The following is a 25,815-nucleotide window of genomic DNA, read 5'->3' as shown; positions in this document are numbered from 1 at the left end:
ATCTTTGTGGTAGATCGATATTAGTTGATCCTGTTAGTCCTTGAAAATCATCAAAACGGTAGGTTTTCACAGCATTACCTGTCGCTTTTTCTATTAATTTAGGATTTTTCTAGAACTTGAGTACCTTCTTTAGGCCTTTGGTTATTCCTTGTGAGTTTCTTTATTACAAAAGGTTTGATTCCCGAAAGATTGCAAATAAAAATGCAAGGATATCGGTATACTATATATTGTAAAAAAGGATCCCGCAATATCTTTGATTTAATGTCCAGAGTACGAAATCAGCCCTTCAACATGAAAAACTGATTACATCAACTTTATCACCAAGACAGCCACATTACCATCTATGACGCTGAAAGAGATCAGAATCGAAAGTAGGAAAAGGAAAAACTCATTTAATACCCTTGAATAAGGCTTGAAGGGGTGTAGAAGGAGGTGTTGGTGAATGGTCACTGCAACAATATTCGTGAATACTATCCCATAGTTGGCGGTTGCATTACACATGTAGCCTTCAGCCCTTAGCAAAATAACTTAAGAAGCTAGTTGGCTAGTCACTTCGCGATTGGATTAAACCTGACAATATGAGCCGCTATTAATGTAAAAAAGCCTTGAAATTTTAGGCACTTCAGTAAATACAAAACACTTATGTAACCTTTTACAAGCACATAAGCAAAAAAATAGCATAGCACCAATGTTTTAGATTTCTCAGATTGTCTTCTGACAACTTCTGTGTGGCCAACCTGCTCTGCTTTTTCTTAGGTAAGGGACGAGGTTCGCACATAGCCGGTCACCGTTTATCTTCCTAAGGTCTTCTGTTCTTATTTTGGCGAAATCACCCCTCGCCTCTCACGAAAAAAACATTCTTATTTGGCAAATGGTTCCATTATTGAACATAGGAACAACAAGGTTGTAACAAAAACATCAACGTCGCACGTCTGATAGCGAAGAACACAACGCAGAGTCCCTCTTTAAAATTCATATTCAAGTAACGTAATGTAAGGTAGTGTACAAGAAAATTGGAGTAGAACCAAACGCCTGATAAGTATGCACTGAATATTGAGCTGCATGCATCATGTAATCACATCATCTTTCTGTTGAATTCCAGTGTCAGTTGGCCTTGAGGCATTACGTTTTGAAAGTTGAAATTAGTTAGCGCACATTACTCACAATGGGTTTACTTTCCGCATTGAAATGTGCGCAATAATATAAAGTAAAAATTACCAGCAGAGAGTTTTCCGTTCTTTTTTGTTCTGTTTTGTTCGTTGAACACTGCCTTCAGGCGGCCTCTATCTAGTATGCGTACCATGACAACAACTATTGAAAAACATTTTTCCGTCATAACTTTCAAAGAAATAATTTTAAACATACATTTATTGACAGAAAAATGACGGGAGATTCCAGCAAACTCGAAAATTTACTATAAAAAAGTTTCCATCAGCATCTATAAGTAAAGAAAAATCACAAAATTTCAACCTCAAATGTCATGGGAAATAAAGCATAGGGTATTTTCTCATTAAGTTTTAAAGAAAACTGTTGATGCGTTCTGATTGGTTAAATAAGCCTAGTGACCTCGTCCGCGACTTTTCTCATATAAAAAAACTCTAGAGACTCTGTGATTGGCCAAAAAATTGAGTAAAATTTGTTGTGATTCTGATCACTACGAGCAACCTTTTTTAAAATATTTAATTGATATGTGCCTGCAGCGCAGAAAAGAATCAAGTTTAAGATAGTGAATATACAATCTATTTTATATGAATATATATAAATTTTATTAAATTATGTGGGTGTAGGAGTTGAAAACTTATTTTCTGATACGAGTTAGCGGGAATGGTCAAGTATGGTAAGATTATTTAACATTTTTACTAATTCAAGGTATCGTCTAAATTAATGGATTTACCTTTGAAAAAGTTTAAAAGATTTAATACGAGCATTCCTAAGCAGGTCCTAGATTTTTTTTTATTTTAAACTTTTTTTAAGGACTCCCTGAAAAATGAAAATTTTAACAACTTTGTTAATGGTATACCACTAAAACCATCTTCCTTTGGTCGATGTTTGTAAAAAAAATATATGTAGATAAGAATGGATATATGCCATTAAAAGTATTTCAGTAAGAAAATTTTTTTATTAATGCAATGTGGTGGTTACCAAAAATCATAGAAAACCTTCTAAAGAAAATTGAATAAAGTCAGAAAAAACTCCAGTGACCCGTCGTTTTCTGTGGAACTTCTGCTTCAAAACTTTTTTATCCTTTTCTGTTTTTTTTAAAAAATATAAATGCTTCGCAATAAGCGCCAAATTTAAGTGACTCATAATACAAGGGAGGTTTCCACGCGACTGCTTTTCCGCTCGAGCGGAAGCTGCACAAGCATGCGCATTGAAGTAGAATAACCGCTGAATAAACGTAAACAAAAAGATGCTCCAGAGCTTCTCTCAAAAAGTTGAACTCATCGTTTGACTTTTTTGGCGCGTATTTTTTATCTCGAAATTTTAACCAATGAAATTCAAGGAAATATGAACATTTGCGCAATATATTTCATTTCAAAAACACATTAGAAAAAACATATTTTTTTCTGTACTTTTTACTCACAAAATAACAACATGTTCAGAAAAAAGTGTCTCGTGTTAAGTATGAATTTTTAAATTCTTTTCAAATCTTCCTGATAAACACAAAATCACTTACTTGTTTAGGAGGGCATTGATGGTTAAATTTATAAACTAATAATAATTAAGTTGTTGTTATTATTTTTAAATTCCGCAGCAACAGGTTTCTTCTGTTTACGGCAGCCATTTTATTTTGAACATCTTTTTAAAGCGGCAAATTGATTTCTATTAAGTTTGAACTCTAGAGTAGAATGCTCCAAAGCTTGGAAATCTACCTTTATTTCCTGAGTAATTGTGAAAACTAAAAAAAGGTTTGGGAACAAGGTTGCTTGGTTTATTGAATAGTAATTAATTTTTGATGTTTGTAAAACTTATTTATTTATGTAGCTTCACAAATTTTTTGCCAATTCTCAATTACGAATTTTCAATTTTTATTACTATTATTAATTCCCTTTATCTGATTCATGCGTCAGAGAGGTTTCGCTTGATTATAACTGACTATACTTTATTCTGAAGGACTTTTGGGAATTCAAAAAACTGAATAGTAAATTAAAACTATTAGGCCGTGGAAAAATCCATGGGTTCGCCCGTCCTTTTTATACCGCATCGCGTGCGTCTCGCTATCTGCGCAGCTAAGCTACCATTTGGCGTGACAGACAGACAGACAGACAGACAGACAGACAGACAGACAGACAGACAGACAGACAGACAGACAGACAGACAGACAGACAGACAGACAGACAGACAGACAGACAGACAGACAGACAGACAGACAGACAGACAGACAGACAGACAGACAGACAGACAGACAGACAGACAGACAGACAGACAGACAGACAGACAGACAGACAGACAGACAGACAGACAGACAGACAGACAGACAGACAGACAGACAGACAGACAGACAGACAGACAGACAGACAGACAGACAGACAGACAGACAGACAGACAGACAGACAGACAGACAGACAGACAGACAGACAGACAGACAGACAGACAGACAGACAGACAGACAGACAGACAGACAGACAGACAGACAGACAGACAGACAGACAGACAGACAGACAGACAGACAGACAGACAGACAGACAGACAGACAGACAGACAGACAGACAGACAGACAGACAGACAGACAGACAGACAGACAGACAGACAGACAGACAGACAGACAGACAGACAGACAGACAGACAGACAGACAGACAGACAGACAGACAGACAGACAGACAGACAGACAGACAGACAGACAGACAGACAGACAGACAGACAGACAGACAGACAGACAGACAGACAGACAGACAGACAGACAGACAGACAGACAGACAGACAGACAGACAGACAGACAGACAGACAGACACACAGACAGACAGACACACAGACAGACAGACAGACAGACACACAGACAGACAGACAGACACACAGACAGACAGACAGACACACAGACAGGCGGACAGACGTATACGGGTATTATAATATAGATATCTTTTAGTGTTTATCCTTATGTGAATGGTTGGGCGGAAAAACAAGGACACCAAAACCAAACAAAGGGCATAGTGGTAGAGAATTGTTTTGTGATTCTAGTACCAAAGCTTCTAATGTGGGTTATTAAGAATGCAGCCATAATTTATTAAATTATCAATCACTTCGTGTTGAGATTGTTAGGATTTCGGCGTATCCTAACAATTAAGAACAATTACAGTGTACAACAAATCAACTTCTTATGTTAAAACATGCAGGGGAAAAAATACGCGAGTTTTAACATCTCCTACTTTAATGTCAGAAATTTTCGCGGAAAGAAATTTTCGTGAGTCGCCCCATTTGCGAATTTTTTTGTATTTCGCCGGAATTAATTTTCGCGAATTGTACAAAAAAAAAATTAAGGGCAAAAAAAGTCTAAAATTTTTTTTAAGGAAGCTTTTAGAATTGATTAACAAGCGCAGAACTTACCAAATAATTGAATGTTAAAAGGAAAGGATTTTTAAATGCAAGATCAGTATTACAAACAATAAGAAGGCTTTTCTTTCGTAAAATGAAAAGATTAGAAGACATATACATCTATAACTACGTAATCTTCTTCCTCGATGGAATCAAAAAGATCGAGATGTTTCGATTGCCGCCTTTCGGAAGGTATACGTCACTTCATTGCTTTCATCAGCGCTATCTTCCCGCTCGTTGGGAAACACTTATTTTTCTTCTTCTTGAATGATGTCGAAGGTGATCTCATAATCGGAAATTTGAGGGAGTAATGGGTCCAAATCACTAAAAGGATCAAGACATAGTTTGCTGACGCCGCCTTCGATTGCCTCCAAAATTTCAGCAGCTTTCCATCCATTTATTATTACTTCTTTACATCCGGGTTTCGTCATGTTGTTGTATAGATCTGTTAACCATTCAGCGTTAAATGGTTTGAGCTTCGTTAACTGAAGTTTGGCTTCAATTTCTTCAATTTGTTTGCCAGCATCTAATTGGTTGGAGATCTCACTCATATATCAGTTGTTCAACTTCTTCTTTAAGAACTTCTTTGCATACAACCTCATTCTCAGGGCATTTTGCCTTGTTGATAAAGTCAGGTGCCACAAGACCCTGGGAACGAGGTTGCTTTGCACAGGCATTGACAGTGAGATCTAGAGGCTGAAACAATGCTGTCATGTTGGCTGGGACAAAAAACGGTTTCGATGTGGTTTTCTTTAAATTTCTTCAATACCTTGTCAGTAACTTGTCCCCGGAAAACATCAAAAAACACAAGGGTTCTTTGATCTGGTCGCTGCATTCGGTTTAGTTCTTTATTGAGGATAATTTCGTCGATAAGCTTAAGCTACTCTTGCTTGTTGCTCTAATGTTTTTTATTTACACTCAAAGAAAGGTTTTGTGGGAATTTCAAGCGTGGCAAGCTTTGATAAGTTTTTCCACCATATATAAGTTCCGTCAAGTGTAATGGTGAAAGAAGCAGTGATCGCTCTTTTGTCATCGGATCCTTTGATCGTTACTTGCTTAGAATTCCGTTTGGCTAACGTTGTGCAAGCTACTGGTACGTATTTGATAGGAGTTTGATCAAAGTTCAAAACAAATGATTCTGGAATGTGACTGGTCTTATTATTTTCAACGATTTGGTGATAAAAAAGAAGCTGAGCTTTTCTTTTACGCCTGCCCGTAATTGTAATTTAGCTGTTGTGGCTTTCGTCTTTTTGCACGTTGAGAATTTTTGAGGTCAATCTCTCCAACATTATCTGGATAGCGTATCATTAGCGCTGTAGCTGTTGACACGGCTATCGATCTTGTTACAACAGCTCCTCTGTGTGAAGCTGCTTTGATGTACTGTTAAACTATCTGATCGACTTCTCCTAGGAGAAGTGGACAACCTCTTTTCTCTGCAACTAGTAGACTCCAGTAACTCGAACACCGGATAACTCGAACTTTATTATCTTGAACTATTTTGTCCAGTCCCTTGAACATTTCCTATTACTTTTTTTATAAAAATCACTCGTAACTCGAACCTCGGTTAACTCGAACATTTGCTATCTCGAACCATTTTCGAGTTCCCCTTCAGACAATTCCTTCGGATAACTCGAACTTTAAAGGAAAGAGGAAAAACAATTTGTTTGATAAAAATTAAATTTCTTAAATTCTAATTAATTCCTTTATTTAAAATAAATATAAACTTCACATGTCCGGATATATGTAGCGTGCAGAGAACTAGCAAACTTTCCCCATTGCCAAGATTACATTTTTTTCCAATGATCTTTACACATGACACTTTGAATTTTGCTTCAGATGGTTGGCTTGACCGCTAGAAAAAGCGGTACAATGTATCTTTTAAAAAGGTCTCGGGTGAAAGAAACGCGTGTATCCATGAAATGACTGCGATTTGGGCAGAGACTACGTTTCCAACCATTCTAGCTAAGTATGAACTCAACCAGATCTACAATGCAGACGAGTTTGTTTTGTTTTATCGTGCTCAGCCAGATAAATCTCTACACCTCAAGGATGAAAAATGCGTTGGTGATAAGCACAGCAAGCTTCGGCTTACGGGATTAGCAGCGGCTAATGCAGCGGGGGAAAAGTTGCCATTGTTTGTCATTTGAAAGTCAAAATCCCCACGATGTTTTAAGAATAAAGCATTAACCATGTCGCTAACCCAGTCAAAACAAAAGGTGGATGGAAAGCATATTGTTTGAAGAATGGATCCATGAAATAGATCGACGTTTCACTGGTTGATAATTGTCAGGCCCATCCATCAATTGATGACCTTGTATCAGTCGATTTAATTTTCCTGCCACCAAACACGACCTCAAAGCTTCGGCCAATGGATCTGGTTGTCATACGATCTCTAAAAGCTTTGTCTGTCCGATCATTGTCTGTCCGACAATTAATTGATGCCATAGAGAAGAACAAACCACTTTCTGAATTTGCTATATTGGATGGGGAAAAGTTAAAAAGAAACGGTTATGAACTGCTTCGCAAAAGCTGGTATTTCAAAAGAAAAAGCAAGCCGAATCTTCGTCAGAGGCTGATGATTCTTTCAAAGATTTACAGGAGCAGTTGGATTAATTAGCTGTTCACTTGCCTGAGTTTTTCACCGAAGGAATCACTGCTGCTGACATTGTATCTGCTAATGACTCTGTCACAAACACGGAACCAGTTATCCTAGATCAAGATGATTATGCGACGGAAGAAAGCGATAATTATACTTCACATATTCAACCAAGTTGTCCCAAATCTGACGACGTTCGCCAAGCACTGGAGGTCTTGCGCGAGTGCATGCTGTTCAGTGAAAATGATGAGTGCATACACCAACGTATTCACCAAATTGACACAATTGTAGAGAATAAGTTAACCTCCAAATTGAAACAAGTGGATATTCGAGATTATTATCAAAATCAGTAATCTTTGACTATACAAAATGTGATACTTAAGTAGTTTTTTTTAAAGAGGAAAAATCGCCTTAACTCAAACTATTATCTTATTTTCCCCAAGGTTAGACTCTACACCAGTTGGACATCGTGAAGTCAGCAGATTAACAAAGTTTATTCTTGACAGGGGTGCAGAAGTAAGAGCCATACTGACGTCAATTCGTTATAGACGATCAGCTATATCACAAGCAGGGCTTGAAATACCCTGTATGGTTAAAGTGTCAATGCCCGGAACATTAACTACTTGCGAGGTACGAAGAAATGACCAAGATTCTATACAGCAAACCAGAAGAAAGTTTATATTTGTGCTCCTTTGTGTTTGATGATATTGATGTTGAGCCAAGCAATAGTCAACCAGAATCGAAAAAGAAAAAAGAAAGAAAAAACAAAACAAACAGCTTCGCGTGACATAAAAAAAAAATGTTTGGGCAAGTAACGAAAAAGAAATCAACAAGCCGGAAAAGACTGTCACAATATTTAGACAAAATTTATTTTTACGTTTTACGTCGTTATTTTAGTGATATTTTATAAAAGAGAAGAAAACTGGTTTTTTAACATTAGTCACAATTTTCCCATTTCTTTTAACAGTCGAGCCCTGTTATCTCGGGAGGAACGACGAAAAGTTAGGGAGTAGTAGCATTAATTGTACTGTTTTATTCCTAAAACCTACAAAATACAACACATGCAAATATTAGGCTCAAAAAGAATTGAAAATATAATTTAAAGATTTCTTCAGATTTTTGAAAAATTTCGCGAAATTTCGCAAATGATCGCAAAATGGATTGTTTTCGCAGGAATTTATTTTAGCGAATGAGCCGAAAAGATTTTTTTTCGCACGCATTTAATTTTGCGAATTTAGGGTCCATTCGTGAAATTCGCGAAAATTTATTTCCGCGAGAATTTCTGACATTAAATATCTTTTGTCACACGGCGATATGTACTCGTGGATCTTTAAATTTTGACTTGATGCTAAAAATTCTTCAATAATGATGATTTCCTCCAAAACAAACATTATGCACCTGCAAAATTCAGCAATGTAAACGAAGTCTAAAATTTATCTAAAATTTATGTGCAGATCTCGCCCTCTTTACCCAAGGTTCTTGGTCCGCTTTATCATAGCCAAAGAAGGTGGAATCACAAAAATGAAAACGAAAGTAAAGCGGAGCAAAAAGTAAAGTCAAATGGTGGGCACCCACAAGCAAAATTGCACCCGTGACACCTGTGAAAGTATTAAGATAAAAATTGCCATGTTATGTAAACCATTTGTTATTTAAATGTGTGTCAATACCAGGGACATTTTCCACTTAGTTAGCCAGATGAGTATATACGTATGAACACAGTCTAGATCAGATTGGAAGAGGGTCATTAACATACAGTCAGGGAAATCCTCTTAATTAAGCTCTATACAGCTTAATTTAGATGTCAGCTTAATTAGGATGTATGATACAGTCTAATTAGGCGTTTTACAGCTTAGTTAAGATGTACAAAACTTTGATCGTCTAAAACACACATTTAACTGAATTTTAGCATCTATATCTAGCTAACTGAATAAATCCAATATTTATGTGCATATAAACATCTCCAATACATTAGTTTTTTCGTAGCACCCCGGAGATCCGCTAAATATAAAGTTTTAAAAATATCCGCTTAAATAGGATGTATCACGTGATGTGACATCCTAATTAGGATGCAGTACAGCTTAAATAGACTTTCGCTAACAATGAACCATTGTTTATAGTCCATATCTTTTGAACCCGGGGTGCTGTAAATACCGTTCTTCTTTTATAATTTTGTGGTCAAACTGATGATGAAAGAGCTGCAGTGGTGATTCTGCTAAAATTTACATTTTTCGAGAAATCAGGGAAAAACTTTTTCTACCCACTTAATTTAGATGTATATCAACTTATTAAGCTGTATGATACAGCTTATTTAGGAGATTTCCAAATTAAGCTATACAGCTTAATTAAGAGGATTTCCCTCAACCCATGCTGGCATGGAACACGGACTTTAAGCGGAGAATGATGATGATGATGATGATGATGACCTCTGGATTTAAAAGTATTTTGCCTATTTGCATATATATATATATATCCACTGGGACTAAGATTGTTGTTTATAGTAAAAAACATTGAATGCAATCAACTTTCTGTGACCTGAAGAGAGAAAGGGAGAGATGTCACAAATACGTCTTTTCAGAGTCAGCGCAGCCAAATTTATTTTTCCCGCAGTTGGTGCAAGTTGGAATTTGAAGCCTCTGTTCTCGGTAACAAAGCATACAAGAAGTACCAAAAAGAAAAGCCTCTTTTGAGAGATTTATCACCTATCTTGGCACTTTTTTGTTGACATTTGGGTACCAGTGTTGAATCCTAAACCCCCGACCTTGTGTCGTGTTGTAATTCGCGAATTTTCAGTACACCTTGGATTAGGAATCTTTTGAAACGTTATTTAATTTTGCTACAAAACAAGGTTGAATAATAATATGGAAAAAGTTCTCTTTTATTTTATAATTTATATATATGTGACTGTCCAGGGGCATTTGATAACAAACACTTAGTGTTAATTAGCGTTTAAAGCGCTAATATTAACGCTTTAGCGCTAACATTTATGCTACAACATTATTAACGCTAATACAATTTTTTTTATAATGGTAATAACGTTAAGACGTTAATAATAATTAGCGTTAAAATAATGCTATTAACGTTAAAAAGCATGATTACGCCATTTTGATTTTTCGTGTGCTGGCAAAATTTGTTTTTAGCCATGTCAAGTATATAATAACAGGGCTGAGACCTTTCCTGCACGACTGACTTCCCCATAGCTCGTTTCGAACTTTTGTTGGACAAAACGTACGATAGATTTTTGTCTAGGTCAGACACTTTTAGGTCTCAGAATTATGGAATAGTCCTGGTCCTTTTAATCCATGAAGAAGCCTATTCAAAGCTGATCTGACCCTCCTAGCTAATTCACCGACTCCTGATGTAGTTAAAAGAACTACGTAGACATAAATCTCTTTTGCCTGCCCCCTTCATCGTTGGTAACCAGGTCTTACACAAGAAATCCAGCCATGCGTTTCTTAACTAATGCAGAAGTGAACGCCAATGGAACACGGATAAAGCAAGTCTGCAAAACTGCACTTACAGGTAGAAGAGACATTTTATTATGGATTTAATTGTAGATAATTTCTTCATTTGACAAAAGAATTGGAAACCATGCATGTTCAAATTTAATGGATTCTTTTCTTTATGCAAGTGTTTTTTATACAATTTTAAACAGTTTCTATATATATAAACTTTGTTAAAAGGTAGCTGAATTTTCTGAATGAATTTTGAAGTTTTATTTAAGCCACGTGGATGAAGATTTTTTTTAATTTGAAAACGAAGCATAATTTTGACTATTTGCTTGTTGAATTTATGAAAATAACAGTATATTCATGCATACTATTTCGGACATGTAGAAAAGGAAGTTAAGATTGAGAGAGTCGCTTCACCAGTAGACGCTCGATCATTGTGTTTAGGCTCACAATTCAAAACGTCCCCCACTTTTCTATGACAAATTAAATGTGCAACAAAGATCAACCTTGGAGCACACATAACTTCCTTTGCATATTTACATCACAGTTAATTTACATGTTTACTTGATGCATTAATTGATTTACACGTGCAAATCATCGCACACCTACTCAAATAATCCTGAAAAACACTGTAAGAATGCATTGTGGGCTTTTGCTTTACAGATTAATACATGGAATAGAGATTAGTATTCATTAGTGTTAGAGTAGTATTCATTCAAGTTTTTGTGACCTTTATACAAAGTTACGACGTGGCCCTATTATTTTTTAAAAAATTCTTAAGCTTAAGAATAGACAATGCTAAATTAATGACATGAAATGACAATGCTAATTATATTAACGCTTTTAGCATTAATTTAACACTTTTAACATTAATTTAGCGCTAATAATGTATTGTCGAACGTTAGCACTATTTTGCAATAAAAATTAACGCTATATATAATGTTATCTCATGTTAACACTATAATGTTAAAGTGGACTTTATCTAGCGTTGATTAGCGTTAATTCTTTTGTTCTTCATAGCAATATAACATTAAAGTTTAACGCTAATTTGTTTGTTATCAAATTCCTCTGGATAGTCACATATAGCTCTTTTTCTGTTTTTTGAGTTCCTGGGGCAAAGCCCAGAGGCAGACCGAGAGAGACTTGGCAGGAGGTTATAAGGACAGACTTGATAGAGAGAAAGTTGAGTTTAGATCTAACACAGTCTAGATCAGATTGGAAGAGGGTCTTAATATACCCCGTCCAACCCATGCTAGCATGGAAAACGGACGTTAAGCCGAGAATGATGATGATGATGATGACACTATAATATTGGCCACAATGATAGTCTTCTAGTTTAAACTTTCTAGTTTTCTAGTATTAGAAATATTCCTTACCAAAAACTGTAACCTATATATATAGTTATCACAAGTTCCTTTCTTGGAAGAATTTTAAATTCGCTTGTCTATAAAGAAAATGCTTTAAATGCCCTTTCCTTATATCTAAACGTAGTTTTTTTGTTTCTAATATAGTTTTGAGAAAAAACTATTTAAACTGTAAAAAAATAAACCAGTTGGTATGGCACCACTGTTGTGCCACATTTTACAATAAACAGCTTATTTTGTAATAGTAATTCAATGTGTTTTGTAATAAATTATTAGCTTGTTTTGTAAAAAAAAAGCTGAGGCATTTTGCAATAAAAACGACTCATTTTGTAATAAAGCTACTTCTTGACAAGTGATTCTGATTAAGAAATGGGATTCTTAAACTCCTGGTGAACTCAAACTTTCCAGTAATACCAGTTGACTTTTTGAAGGAGAATGCATCTATTGGATAATTTAATTGTACATGCGTTCCCACGGCTCTCCATTGTTTTACAATATCCGAAGAAAGGAGGTAAAAAACATGTTTTTATAATTAAGTTTGCTAGAGATGAATGCATGTTTAATGCATGCTTTTGAAAGCTGTTATTATGGAAGTACAGCGCAGTTAGAAGCAAAAGGCCTGAGGAAGAGGTTCACTTACTCTAAATTCTAAACTGGTTACCTAACATTTTTGTATGTAAGCATTCTTACGTTTAAATACACAGCGTTGATGTTTGCGCTACTATTGGAATCATGGGATGCATTAAAGCAGTATTCTTCACAATGCTTCAAACTTACTTTGGCAGTTCTTTTTTGGGTAACTTGGGAGACCTTGTCTCCAATTATTGCGGGTTTTTTCTAGCAACCTCTTGAAACAAGGTTAAAGAGGATACAGACCAGTATGGCAGGTTATAAATCAGTAAATTTTTCAACCTGTTCATTTAAATAAATTCTTTTCAGTTCGAAACAAAAGAATCTAGCATACACTGGTTGCTAATATGTTAGATTTTTCATTTCATTTTTCAGCTATAAATCGTAATTCCTATCTAATTGGGTCAGGTGCCACAAAAAAAGACTGGAGCTAGTTTGAAATCAAGGGACAAGAAAGATAAATGAAGACTCTAGTGCACCCTGTGTTATTCAAAGTAAAAGGAAAGAAGTTATCATTAATTTAATTTTTAGGATCTGGATGTCTGTATTTGCTTCTGCTAAAAAGTTTTTAGTCGGTAATGGTGGGAATTTGATAATAAGAAAGGATTATCGTAGCATGTGTAAGAATTTAAACATCAATATTGTTACAAGAATTCCTTGAAAAAATACATGGCTTTTCACCAAAATCAACTATTGTTTGGCAGCAACCCCAATTTTCCAGTTGTAAAATAAGAATGATCCACCAGTTCTAGTAGGAGGGACTAGTGGTCAATTAGTTGCTGATTAATGAGTTGCATGCTGCAAGAAAAGCCTTTATAAAACCTGAATACTCTAAAAAGTTTAAAAGAGCCTTGAGACTTAATGTAAGACCTTGTAGTATTACAGTTGTGAAGTGTCTAACAGGAGATAACGCATACTATAAATAGAGACTTGATGACACTGGAAAAGACTCTGTTATTGTGATAGGACAGCGAAACTCAAAGGTCCTGTTAAAGCATGGATCAATATATGTTAGATTGCATCCATGCAGACTGCGATTGAAAGAAGAAAATTAGAAGCACGTGTAGAAGTGGAAACTGATGATGACGAAAACATGATTAGAGAATATTGTGTGGATCTATATTTGGTTAGTTATGCAGACTCGTCCAGACATTCTTTTTGATTGCTGCGTACTAATGGTAACATCAAAGATGCCACTGTTGCAGATATGCTAAGAGCCAACGTGATAATATAAAAAAGCGAAGTGTGAGTCTGTGAAATGGAAATTCAGGGCAGTTGGAAACATAGAAGAAGCTAATTTTATTGTAGTTCATAATGCATCATCAAGGAAGAAGGTTCTTATAGTGTGTTCCTAATTTCCTAATTTTCTTAGCGAATCAACTAAATCAATCACTATCCTTGATGCCATGGCAGTCTTTCTGCAGGAACCATGCAATTGATTAATGCTGCTGGGTTGTATGTTTATTCAGGGAAATTTTCAATATACTTCACCAACAATTCAATGTTTAATCGAATGTAACACTATACGATGCTGTACCTTCCACAAAACAAAAGTTTGAGAGTAAATTTGGCTTTTTTGAAAGAAATGATTTGAAATAATGAATTGCATCAGATAGCATGGGTTTCAAAAAAGAACAGCAAATTGCTGATTGTCTTACCAAACGAATTGCAAGAATCTTCTTTTTACATTGGCAACTGGTGTACTGAAACAAGAAAAAGAAAGATATGGAGATCTGAGAAATGATGTGGTACATAGTTTAAACATTTTTGCTGTTTTGGAGTTGTATTTTGTTGATACTAACTATTTTGGAGTTCTATTTCGTTGATATTGACCACAATATGGATTGGTTAAAGTTGCTGTTGTGTCAAATGACTTATGTTGTTGTTAACATGGATGTAGCAGAATATGGATATCCATTCAATTATGTTAATAAATTTAATTAAACTAAAAGATGATTAAACTGATAAAAGAAAGAAAGAAAAAAGAGGGGAAGGTTGTTAACATGTATTTATTGTCATATAGAACAAAGAGTAAGCCAATATCATTGACTCTGTAAATATTAGCAGAGCAGCTGTTGGTTTACATCAGAAAAATCATATATAAGTATTGGATGAAAAGATTACTGAGCAAGGAAGAATATTAGAGAGCAAGCTGTTGGTTTTCATCAGAAAGATCAAAGAATATTGGAGCAAAAGATTACTGAGAAAGGACGAATATAAGAAAGTCTTATAGAAAATGAAAAAACCAGTAATTTTAGTAATTATCACCTCGGGATCCTTTTAAGATTAAGTACAGTTTTTTTTACAGAAGAACACATGTTAAAACTTATTTATTCAGAAGAAATATTGGAAATAATGCCTGTTAAACCTTCTGTTGTATATATTTTCAGTACTGTCTTGGCCTGTTTGCAAACTCTCTTTACCCAATGTGCGAACTCTTTAACCTTAAGTTGACAATCTGTATCACTATGATCTAGAATAAAAAAACAATTTACATTACATACCATTTTTAATCATGAGACATTTTAGCAGATCTCAAATGCTCCTTCATGAAAGGTACATAGAAATTCTACTAATTTGTAAATTGTACGTATGTACTGTAACCTTGATTGTAAATTTCTAATTCAATTTGGTAACTGATTGTTGATATTGCAATAATTGTTTTTAAATATACTATGCAATTTTGTGATGTTGCAAGGTTTCATTTAGCTGCAAGAAACTGCATTCCTAATTCTCACAAGGATTTTTCCAAACATCATTTGACATTCTCCTACATTTTTTAATGCTGAAACTATTCCCTAATCCTATGAATAAACTCTTTCTTAAGTTATGTTCTTCTTTTGTCACTTAAAGAATAGGTTCTGATATATAAAGTTTTTATATGAAACAGATAATGGTTAAAGTTGTTTCTTGTTATACCCTCTACATATTTTATTCTTATCTTTTTATAAATGACCAATCAATAATTAGACTTATTGGTGAAGTATTGTTATATTTCAGTCTTTTTAGTTCCAGCAGATGCTTGTATTTTGATAACTTAAGCAATTATGTTATTATTGAATGTATGAAATCTTTTAATCATAGTTTCTTTGTATCAACATGTTTTAGGATTGGGTCACTGTTGGTTTGATCTCATTAATATGTGTTAATTTTATAAAAACTAGAGAATTGCTTCAAAATGGTCAAAATTATTCAGGTATTTTTTGTATTTTTTTAAATGAAAGTCATTCTTCAAATAGACCATTTTAATACCATCACACTCAGAGCTTTGCCTTAAGAAAGTAACTATAATTTGCATCAAGCAGTTGACTAATAACCATCTAATGGTCATTACTCAACTGCAAGTAGACTGTAAATGTAATATATAGCAAGGTAAAGAGCCTTTTTTATAAAAGTCTGTTAGTCACACTTTCAATTACTTTTAAACTATAAATGGAATAATTTACAACATGAAAAATTAAACATGCTAATGTCAGCAACAATTAGGTCATTTAACAATATTTGGCATCAAAATGTTCATTTTTTGAGATATATTTTCTTTTATTAATGCCATATCGATAGTTCTTGGACCTCAGAATGATTTGTCTTAAAACTTTGGGTTATAAAAGTTATACACTGTTATTATTTGCTTCTACAAAACTTCTAGTTTTCCAACATTGTTTTTTTTTTCTGTAACTGGATGTGTTCAGGAAATATTGTAAAAATCTTAAAATTACCCATTTTTACATACAAGTTTTAAAAACTGACATGCAGATCCCAGTTATGGGATCGTCAGCAAGAAATTAGGAGGCCTGGGACGAGCAAACGAATGTCATTTTGGCAAAACATTTTATGTTAATCCATTCACCTTTATAATATCTACATGCATTGATAAAGTTTGAATACACATCCCTTAACAGGTCTAAAATTACTGATGACAATAAATGTCATTACTTTTACTATTACTATTTTACTATTACTTTTACTATTACTTTTACTATTACTATTTTGCTATTACTTTTTCCCTATTTACCCTTTCTTCGTAACCAATATTGGTTATATGAATTGCATGCTTGTAAAAATCTGGTAACTAAAATTCAGTTACGTTGACACACAATAAGGAAGAATATGTTGCACATGAATCAAAAGGTCTACAATGCATTTTCCAATACTAGGAAACTTTATGTAGTATATACTGTACTTTGTAATAATCATTGATAATTTAGAATGTACCTCTCCACTCGGCCTGGAAAATGGTGCTATTTATGACGATGCTATCAGTTGTACTATACCACCAAGTGTGACAAATGACAATGCTTGTGCAAATAAGTGCAAATATGTGCGCTACAATATTTCTTCTAGTAAAAGTTATTGGTGTGGTAGCTACGATAACAATAGCTATGGTTATTACAAAGTTAATTTGAATCAGTTCAGCCTTATCACTGGCTTTGCTGTCGAGTCTGGAAAAACATGTTTGCATTGTGGAATAAAGACAATTAAATTTGGCTATGAGTCTGAAAGAAATGGCTTTAATTCAACTGTAAGTTTTTTCATTTATCTATTTTTTTACAATATGTTAACAGTAACACAATGAGAAAATAAACTGATGCACATCCAACTTTTTGTGATTTTCTTATCCACCTTAAAGCCATAAAATACTTATTTTATCTCTCAAACAATGTGCTTTAAATTAATGAATTTAACTATCGTTGTCAATTATGGCAACTTTAATCTCTTTAAAATAAAGTTTACTTTCCATGTTTTTGCTAAATAAGATGTGTCATGATTTTGCAAAACTAAATCATTGGTTTAAAAACAATATTGATTGAAGATGTACTTAATAATTACTGTCACATATGATTCCAATAATACACTAAATGTTTATGATAAAATTCAAGTATTTTCTATATTAACTTTAAAAACGTCGAAAATGTAGAAAAATCTACCATGACTTTTTATTTCATAATTGTAATTCCAACATGTAAATATTTTATACAACTTTATATAGTGTGCTGCCTAAATGAAGTTTTTAAAACGCCTTTACATGACAATAATTGTATGAACCCAATGATCTTAAGTAAATAGTTTCCAATTTACACAATTTGCATGTGCAAATATTTTCTTGTTATTATTTCTTTGATACATCACAAGTCATGTAATCGGCAAAATGCAGATAGATTATGTACAAAAAAAAAATGATTCGCTATGTGTTTTAGATGTGTTTAGATGTTTTGATGTTTACATCAAACAAGTTACATAATGTACAACTTTCCTTTCATGTGTTCAAATCAAACATGGCATGTAAACAAGTTTGTAAATATATTTCTTTTTAAATATTATAAGGCATGCATGTTACATGTACGCTGCAATACTTCTCTACAAACTCTGCTGAGCAGTATAATAATTTATAACAGCTATGTAATCATTATTTTATGACTATATATTTTAGGTGTTTAAATTAAGCAATGATGAAAACTATGTTTGGTTTGATAAAGCTATAATCACGAAGGAAGTTTCTTTTATCCCAATTGAATACAATTACACTTTTCCGTACTTTTATGCAAGATTTGAGCTTTATGGTTGCCCTTATTGGGGATGTAAGTACTATGTTTCTTTCATTTTGCATAAAACGTTAAACATGGTAATTCTTTATTTCATTAAATCTCTTAACATGTAGATGCTTCCCCTGTTGGTCTACAAAGTGGCCTCATAAGTGATGCGCAAATGTCACATGGCGGGACTGAAATTACTAATTACTTAAATGCAAATGCTGCAAGGTTGAATACAGCTCGATTTGAAGGTTGGAGAATTTCAGGAAGTGACTACTACCAAACAGAAACTGAGAAAAAGGTTTGGCTTGGAATTGATTTAGGTCGAAAAAGAAAACTGACTTCTATTGTTGTTCGTAAATTTAAATACACAAGTGACTACTCCACAACAGGATTTTTTATATACTATGGGGAATCTTATTGGTCCAAGAAGCCATACACTGGTGTTCAGAAGAAAGATTTCTACTATCCGACGAACAAACCAGTGGTGAGTACAAAGAAGCAATTATGTATAGTTATGTACGGTCAGTTTTGTTATTTTTGTTTAGTAAACATTGTTAGCAAATTATTAACTTTATTAAGTGCTTTTTAAATAGGCTGTCTGGTCCACATATGCTGATGGGGAAGGAGATTCAAGATATATCTTTAAATATCCTTTGATTGCAGAATATATTGAGTTTTACCCAAGATGCCAACCATGCAAATCCTCTATGAGTGTGGAGTTATATGAGGAGTCAATTACAAAACGTAATAAGAGTCCTTAATTATTACAAACCTTGTTCCCAACATAACATTTTAACTTGTAAATAATTTCAAAGCTTATTAAGGCCAGATTAGACTTTTCAATTTTAATAGTTTTCTACATATTTTAATATTTTATAATTATTATCAAAAAAACATTTATTTAAAGCTTCCCATCATTGGCCATTAACTGGATCTTTTGAAGATAAACAGAGTATGCAAGATTTTTCTCCTGTTGAAGGAGCATATCTAGAATCAGATGGTTTGGTTATTAACTCGACATTGAAATCTCAGTTAAAGACACTACCTTATGATTCAGATGATTGCATTGTAAACCCTGACAATTGTGGTTCGGGTCTTACTGTTTCTTTTTCTGCGAAGGGTATGTTATTATTACTTACTCTGTCTTATTAACCCTATTTCTATAAGGGGAGGATGGAAATAACACTTTCCAAAAAATTGTAATCAAAATTTAGCTAACGTTTCAGCATTCTGAGACTCCTAAACAATATATTTACAAATTTTAGATTTTAAAATAAAAAAATCTATTTTAAAATTTGCTTTAAACAGAGCTATATTAAAAATGATATATTGAAAAATTGTTGGGAGTATTAACATAACCAAAACAACCTTTGATGTTTTTAGCTTAAAAGAAGGTAAAATCAGTTTACACTTTGGATTCGATTTAAACTAAATTATTAGTTTATGTATTTTCCCGATGTTTTTTAATAGGTTAACTTGCGTGTTATTGTGCATTAATTTTGTGATACTTTTGCCTATCTTTATTTTGTGTGAAAATCAGTGATTGCAATTATATGACAATGTTAAATATCATTCTTTTACTTCTATTACTTTTCAGTGACTGACATTCCAAATGGAACGATGCAAACCGATCTTGTAATGCCCTTGTCAGCAGTATTGGATGGAACATGCTCAAATAACGAAGCAGATTTTAATTTAAACAAGAAATTAGGTTTATACATTAAAGAAGTTAACAATGCACGAGGTGCAACAGTCTTATCAACTACTAATATGTTGATATCTTCTTTTGGGTCTGCTGATGAAGTCTTCAAGTTAAAAGCTACGATGTATATCAATAAATCACAAGATTTTGTTGCTTTTTGTGAATATAATAGTTTATCCATTCAAGAAAATAGGTCAGGCATTGTATTAGTTAAAGGAGCTTTCGACTCATACAGGATTGTTGGTATGTCAACATTATTGCAAGCTGTTTTTAACATGCCAAATTGGCATTATGGAACATCACTGGTCATTGTTTTCGAACCTTTTAATGGAGAGGAGAAAGATATTGCTTTGTCTGGTAAGACATGGAAGCTAAACAAACATGTCAATCTTGGTATGTTTTTTTATTTAAAAATTAGTCTTTTACCTTTGGTGTTTATATTGTTTCCTTGTTCATTAAGATAAGTGCAACCTCGTCAAATTTGTGATGGTAAAAAGTTTATATTTTACAGTCTCTGTTGTGCATTGATAATCCTGTCAGGGACATTAATAAGGGTGAACTGATAAAATTTGACAGTAATATAGTATAAGAAAAGATTAACTTAGCCAAAATTAAGAATGCCAAAAAAATATGTTTTATTAAAATTGTGAATAAGGATGATGTGAGCTGTAATTTTCAATTCTATTTGAATTTTCATCAACCTAAATAAGGATGCTTTAACATATCTTCTGATTTCTGCTATGTTAAAAAGAATAGGTTAACAATCCCCAAAATTGGGATCTTATACAATATATATTAGGCTACGTTAGTGAAAAACATAAGCGGATATTTCAATTTTTTGAAATTGATGAAAAATGCAGTTCTCAAATACTAATTGACAAAGTAAACTTCACAACACAACTTCATTTAATTCAATGAAGCTATTACTATGCACTTATAACTTTGACACTAAATATATGTTGAAGACAGGATGGTGCCATAAGTTATTTTTTACTAATCTGGTAACTAGGGACCACCTAGGACCAAATTAGAACAAATTTTTTCAAAGTCTGGCCAATCACCTGTTTCAAAACAGACAAGAAAATGATACCATCATATAAATTTTTTTAAACAGCATTTCTAACCCTATGCAATAAGCAAATGGGTAAGCAAATTTCTAAATATTTTTTTTAGGTATATTGTTTCGACTTTGCTGATACCAGCAAAATGTTTGAACTTTTATATCTATTTAAGTGCTGATCAAAACCTTGTGGTCCTATACATTATTTTGATTAATATTTCAAACTCTACATAATGGCTAAAAATTGTGAAAAATTATTCTTGTGCACTAAGTAAATTCAAATTATAGACCTTTTTTATTTCTTTTTGCTTAAGTGGATATTTTCAAGGTTCTTATCTACTAGTCTAATATATTACTGCAGAAATAAAAAAACTGATGAATTGGGAACATAATTATATTATATTGAAATCCCTTTAAGTACAATTTTTTTTAAAAAAAGATGAAAAACATAATTATTGTAGTAACCAGTTGATAAACCCCATGGAGAAATCTACGTAGGCAGAAGGACAATAAAAAATAATGTTACTTTAAATTTTTGCTGATGTCAACACTGCAAATACAAAAAAGATTGGTGAAATTTAGTTTATTTGTTGCCTGTAATGTGTAGAGGTTGAAAAACACCTAAGGAAATATAAGGGTTTAAAAATTTTGCTGCTGTTACCAAAGACTGGAAGACAAGAACGTTTTTTTAGAAATTTGTAAACCTGTTGCCTTTTTCCATATAGCTCTTGAACACTGATCAAGAAAATGTATAGGATCATGTATCTTTGACCAACAGTTGCAGAGATATTGGGGTTTAAAGGTTTTTACTTATGGATAAAAAATATACCTGAAATTTCTCATGTTGAGGACTGTTTCACTAAAAATACCATGCAATTAAAAAAACTTGGTATGTTTCATTTTTAATACAGTACAATGGTTTTATAATTTAAGTTGGTAATATAATATCTGTCTTGATTTAAATCTTCATTATACATATATTATATAGTATTTAATGTTACTGTTTTCCTTTAAACCAAATAATTCACCTGGTTATTTTCATACTTATTACAGCTTCTTTTAAAATAAATAATTATTGTGTGCTATCCCCAAAGCACCCAAATAGATTTGTGGCTGTTGAGTACTACGACAAAGGGACATGCCATTACCAATAAGCATTTTTTGAATTTCAGTGTTTATTTCCTTATGCAAATTCACATTTTTTTGCATCTCTTTAATCTTTTGTAAATCCAGAAAAATCAATAAAAACTAGCAATAACTGATTATTCTACAGTGTTCACTGGTAATATACAAATGCTTAGGACATTTAATGAGAATATGTTCTTCAAAGGAGAGGAGAGTATAGATATAAAACATAAGGAATTCCTGATTTTTTTATTTGCACATTTTAAAAAGGATATGTTTCAATGTTAAATAGACTTTGCCTGCACTTAGCTTGCATTCATCTCTTGCTCAGACCTTGACAAATCAATCAAAGATACTTATCTACCTATATTTTTCTTCTTACCCGTGAATACATAACTTAAAAGATTCTTGTCAAATAACTCTTTTTTGTTTTCTTTGATAATTCCAAACACTTTCTTGAGTATGACATAATTTATGCGTTGTGATATGTTTTTATCCATCTTATTCTGCTAAATTATTTTAAATTATTCAACAAAAATTTTTAGAATGTTACGAGTTGCAATACGGAAGTCCAATACCACTAAAATTTTCACAACCTGGAGTATCTTGTGCAGACAATGCTCTCACAGCAACGGCAGCAAGTTTTGATGTACAAGATCAGTGGAGAAACTGTCATGGTCCTGAAAATTATTTAGAGGTTGATTTTGGTGTTACTTTGTTTCTAGCAATGATAAAAGTTGCTAGTCACCCTTTATACTACGCGGATGAATTTAGCATACGTTATGCTGTAAATTATACGATTTGGCATAACATTTCAAATGCAGATGGTGGTGAACTTGTGAGTATATCCACAAGATTATAACTATATAAAGATTGTTATTGTCTATGTAAAATTAGCTTTTTGGTTGATTATAGAAAGCAAAATCTTTCAAAAGAATACTTTCTTTTTGTATGCGCCTTCAAACAATTAAACAATTATTTTTTTGGCAACAATTCAGAGCTTTTTTACAGTTGCTTTTAAATATCTGTTGCCAATCATTTAAAAACTTTTTAAACTATTAAACATAACACTTTATTATTCTCCTGTCTCTAAAATCGGTATCTGCACTTTGCAGTAGAAATGAACAACAAAAGCCTATGTAATTTGTACTAACATTTTATGAAGCCTAAACATTTTATTAAGCCCAAGGGGAAAAATATTTTACATTACAATTGATTTATATTTTTTATTAGATATTTAGGAAAAGTAAATCTGGAATTGAATATTTATCCTTTCCTTTCCCCATCTATGCTCAACATTTACGAATTTACCCTGTGTCTTATCGTGGGTCCTTCTTTCAACTGGAATTAGATGTTGTTTTATGCAACACATTTGGTAAGTCAAACAAACTAATGATTAGATGCAAATTGTTGTTATTATTTATGTATTTTTGCTGTTGCATTTTTTAGGCTGTCTATGTAGTATAAATGAGTATCTTGTTGATGTGGTATTAACTGTATTGTTTTCAATCTCTTTCTAGGTGAGCATCACGAAGTTCGAAAATCAGTTAATACACATGAGGTGCAAATAAGTTTTGATGAATCTGTGATTTATCTTTTCCACTCTACGAGGTGTCACAAATGTTGTTACGTTGAATGTTATTTTGTTTATGAACAATATATTGGAATTGATGGCATGGATCAACCAACCAAAAAAATAGTCCATTTTGAGGGCAGTAGTGTTCCTAAAAATTCTGATGCATTTAGAGTGGATAAATATGGATATTTCATTAGAATTCAATACAATGGACAACCTCGAATAACAAATTCAACTAACTCTTATGTTTATGTGAATAAACTTTGTAAATCCTACGACTTTATTTCTGACGAATACATACTGTGCCTCGGAATCGACAGCCAAGTCTATAGAAGCTCTTTGCCAGGTATGGTTTTTCATTATATTATCCTGTTGGAAGGCTTGTTTTGTTTCTTATAACCTGTCCAGTTAAATTGCTGTAACGCAGTGGATGCAATCTTAGTAAATAAGATGTATTATTTTGACCTTAACATAAAAGTTTACCCTCAAAGGAGATATTAGATTACCAAATAAATTTTTTAGGCCAAATAAATTTACAACTGTTAAAAAGAAAGAAAGAAGAATCAACCTGGGGCTGTAAATGTTAAAAAATTACAAGGTTTGGTAAACCCAGTTATTTCAGAACTGGGAGGGATTGTTGATGTGAAAAAATAATAATACCAGCTCTTATAATAATAAAGAGTGTGTGTCCTTCTGTCTGTGCTAGGCAAAGTGAATGTATTCATTTTCCTTTGATGTAGCCGAAAAAGTGATTTTTTAAATTTTATTATCTGACGTTAAGGAGCAACGTCAATATTACTATTTTAGCATCAATATCTTATATTAAATTACTGAAGCCATTAATTTTTCCAAACCTGTGTCCAAATCCATTTCGGAAGGGACGGATTGATGACGTCATCAAAATTCAAATGACGCTTCTTTTTCAATTTTATCCTGCCTCAGTGGATTTTTCCACTGGCTTTATCAGCTAGGAAAAACTGCTCTTATCTCAAAATTTTTGTCCAAAATTTTGTCGAAAATCTGCCTCCATTCCTTTTTTTTATATTCTAGTAAAAGTGAAAATACATCACTAGCTAGCAAGCCACAATTCTTAGATGGTCTTATAATTCTACTGCTTTTACATCTGTGTCTTGGTGAATTTCTGAGTGTCTTATGAACTTGGCATAGCAGCTAAAAGTATGGGTAAACAGACATATCAATGGCAGCATTTTTGTCAATCTGTCCAGTTTGTCAGCCTTTATTTTTTTTTTAAGCAGGAAAGTTTTCAAATAATAAATATTAGGTGTCGGTGGTCATCATCATCATCATCATTCTCGGCTTAACATCCGTTTTCCATGCTAGCATGGGTTGGACGGGGTATATTAATGACCCTCTTCCAATCTGATCTAGACTGTGTTAGATCTAAACTCAACTTCCTCTGTATCAAGTCTGTCCTTATAACCTCCTGCCAAGTGTTTCTCGGTCTGCCTCTGGGCTTTGCCCTAGGAATTATCAAGTCTACACTTTCTTACCCAATTATCCCCACCATTCTTTCCAAGTGCCCCGGCCAATTCAATCTTCTTATCGGGATAACATCTTCAATTCTACGGATACTTAGCCTGCTTCTGAACTCTTCCTGTCTCTCAGACTGGCGTTACACACCCACCTAACCATTCTCATATCATTCCTTTCTAAATGGTCAAAATCTTCCTGCTTCACTGCCCATGTCTCACTACCGTACAACATAACACTTCTTACACAGGCCTCATACAACCTACCTTTTAACTCAATTGACAAGACTCTGCTAGTCAACAAAGGAAGTAACTCTCTGAACTTTTTCCAAGCAGAACCTATACTGCAAGTAACACTTCTTCCAACACCCCTTCACTGCCCAACATATCACCTAAGTAACAGAAGTTCTCAATTATCTCTAACGAGCCACTGTTGTACATCATTGAAGCTGGAAATACTTCATTCTCTATAATCTCACCTTTGCAACACTTGCATACAAACTGGATGTCAGCCCTTAACGTTCCACCAATACTACTGCACTTCTTATGTACCCAATGCTTGCAAGTCTGACAAAAAATTGAGTTACTACCAACCCCTTTCCTGCAAACTCCACAAGGCCACTTTCCAACTACAAGGTCACACTTGGCTGCAATGCTACTAATCATGACTTTAGACTTTGCTGTGTTCACCCTTCGCCCCTTCTCTTCTAGTCCTTTCTTCCACTTCTCAAACTTTTCTACTAATTCTTCCATCGACTCTG

At 33.5% G+C, this 25,815-nt stretch overlaps 1 protein-coding gene across 2 annotated transcripts in view; it reads left to right on the top strand.

The window, feature by feature from the left end:
- Positions 1-1,786: 1,786 nt before the first annotated feature.
- Positions 1,787-25,815, top strand: part of LOC130655613 (uncharacterized) — a 57,041-nt gene continuing 33,012 nt past the window's right edge. The window contains exons 1-11 of one of the 2 annotated variants that reach the window (XM_057458379.1): positions 1,787-1,837; positions 15,679-15,766; positions 16,776-17,089; positions 17,999-18,146; positions 18,227-18,585; positions 18,695-18,845; positions 19,009-19,221; positions 19,699-20,196; positions 22,534-22,826; positions 23,222-23,363; positions 23,509-23,910. In XM_057458379.1, the coding sequence (XP_057314362.1) occupies positions 1,835-1,837; positions 15,679-15,766; positions 16,776-17,089; positions 17,999-18,146; positions 18,227-18,585; positions 18,695-18,845; positions 19,009-19,221; positions 19,699-20,196; positions 22,534-22,826; positions 23,222-23,363; positions 23,509-23,910 (2,611 nt within the window). In that variant the 5' untranslated portion in view covers positions 1,787-1,834. The remainder of the gene's footprint in view (positions 1,838-15,678; positions 15,767-16,775; positions 17,090-17,998; positions 18,147-18,226; positions 18,586-18,694; positions 18,846-19,008; positions 19,222-19,698; positions 20,197-22,533; positions 22,827-23,221; positions 23,364-23,508; positions 23,911-25,815) is intronic. The other variant, XM_057458380.1, reaches the window with a different exon arrangement.

Source organism: Hydractinia symbiolongicarpus, chromosome 8 (genome assembly GCF_029227915.1).
Source record: "Hydractinia symbiolongicarpus strain clone_291-10 chromosome 8, HSymV2.1, whole genome shotgun sequence".
Lineage (NCBI taxonomy): Eukaryota > Metazoa > Cnidaria > Hydrozoa > Anthoathecata > Hydractiniidae > Hydractinia > Hydractinia symbiolongicarpus.
This window is presented reverse-complemented; position numbering and strand designations above follow the sequence as displayed.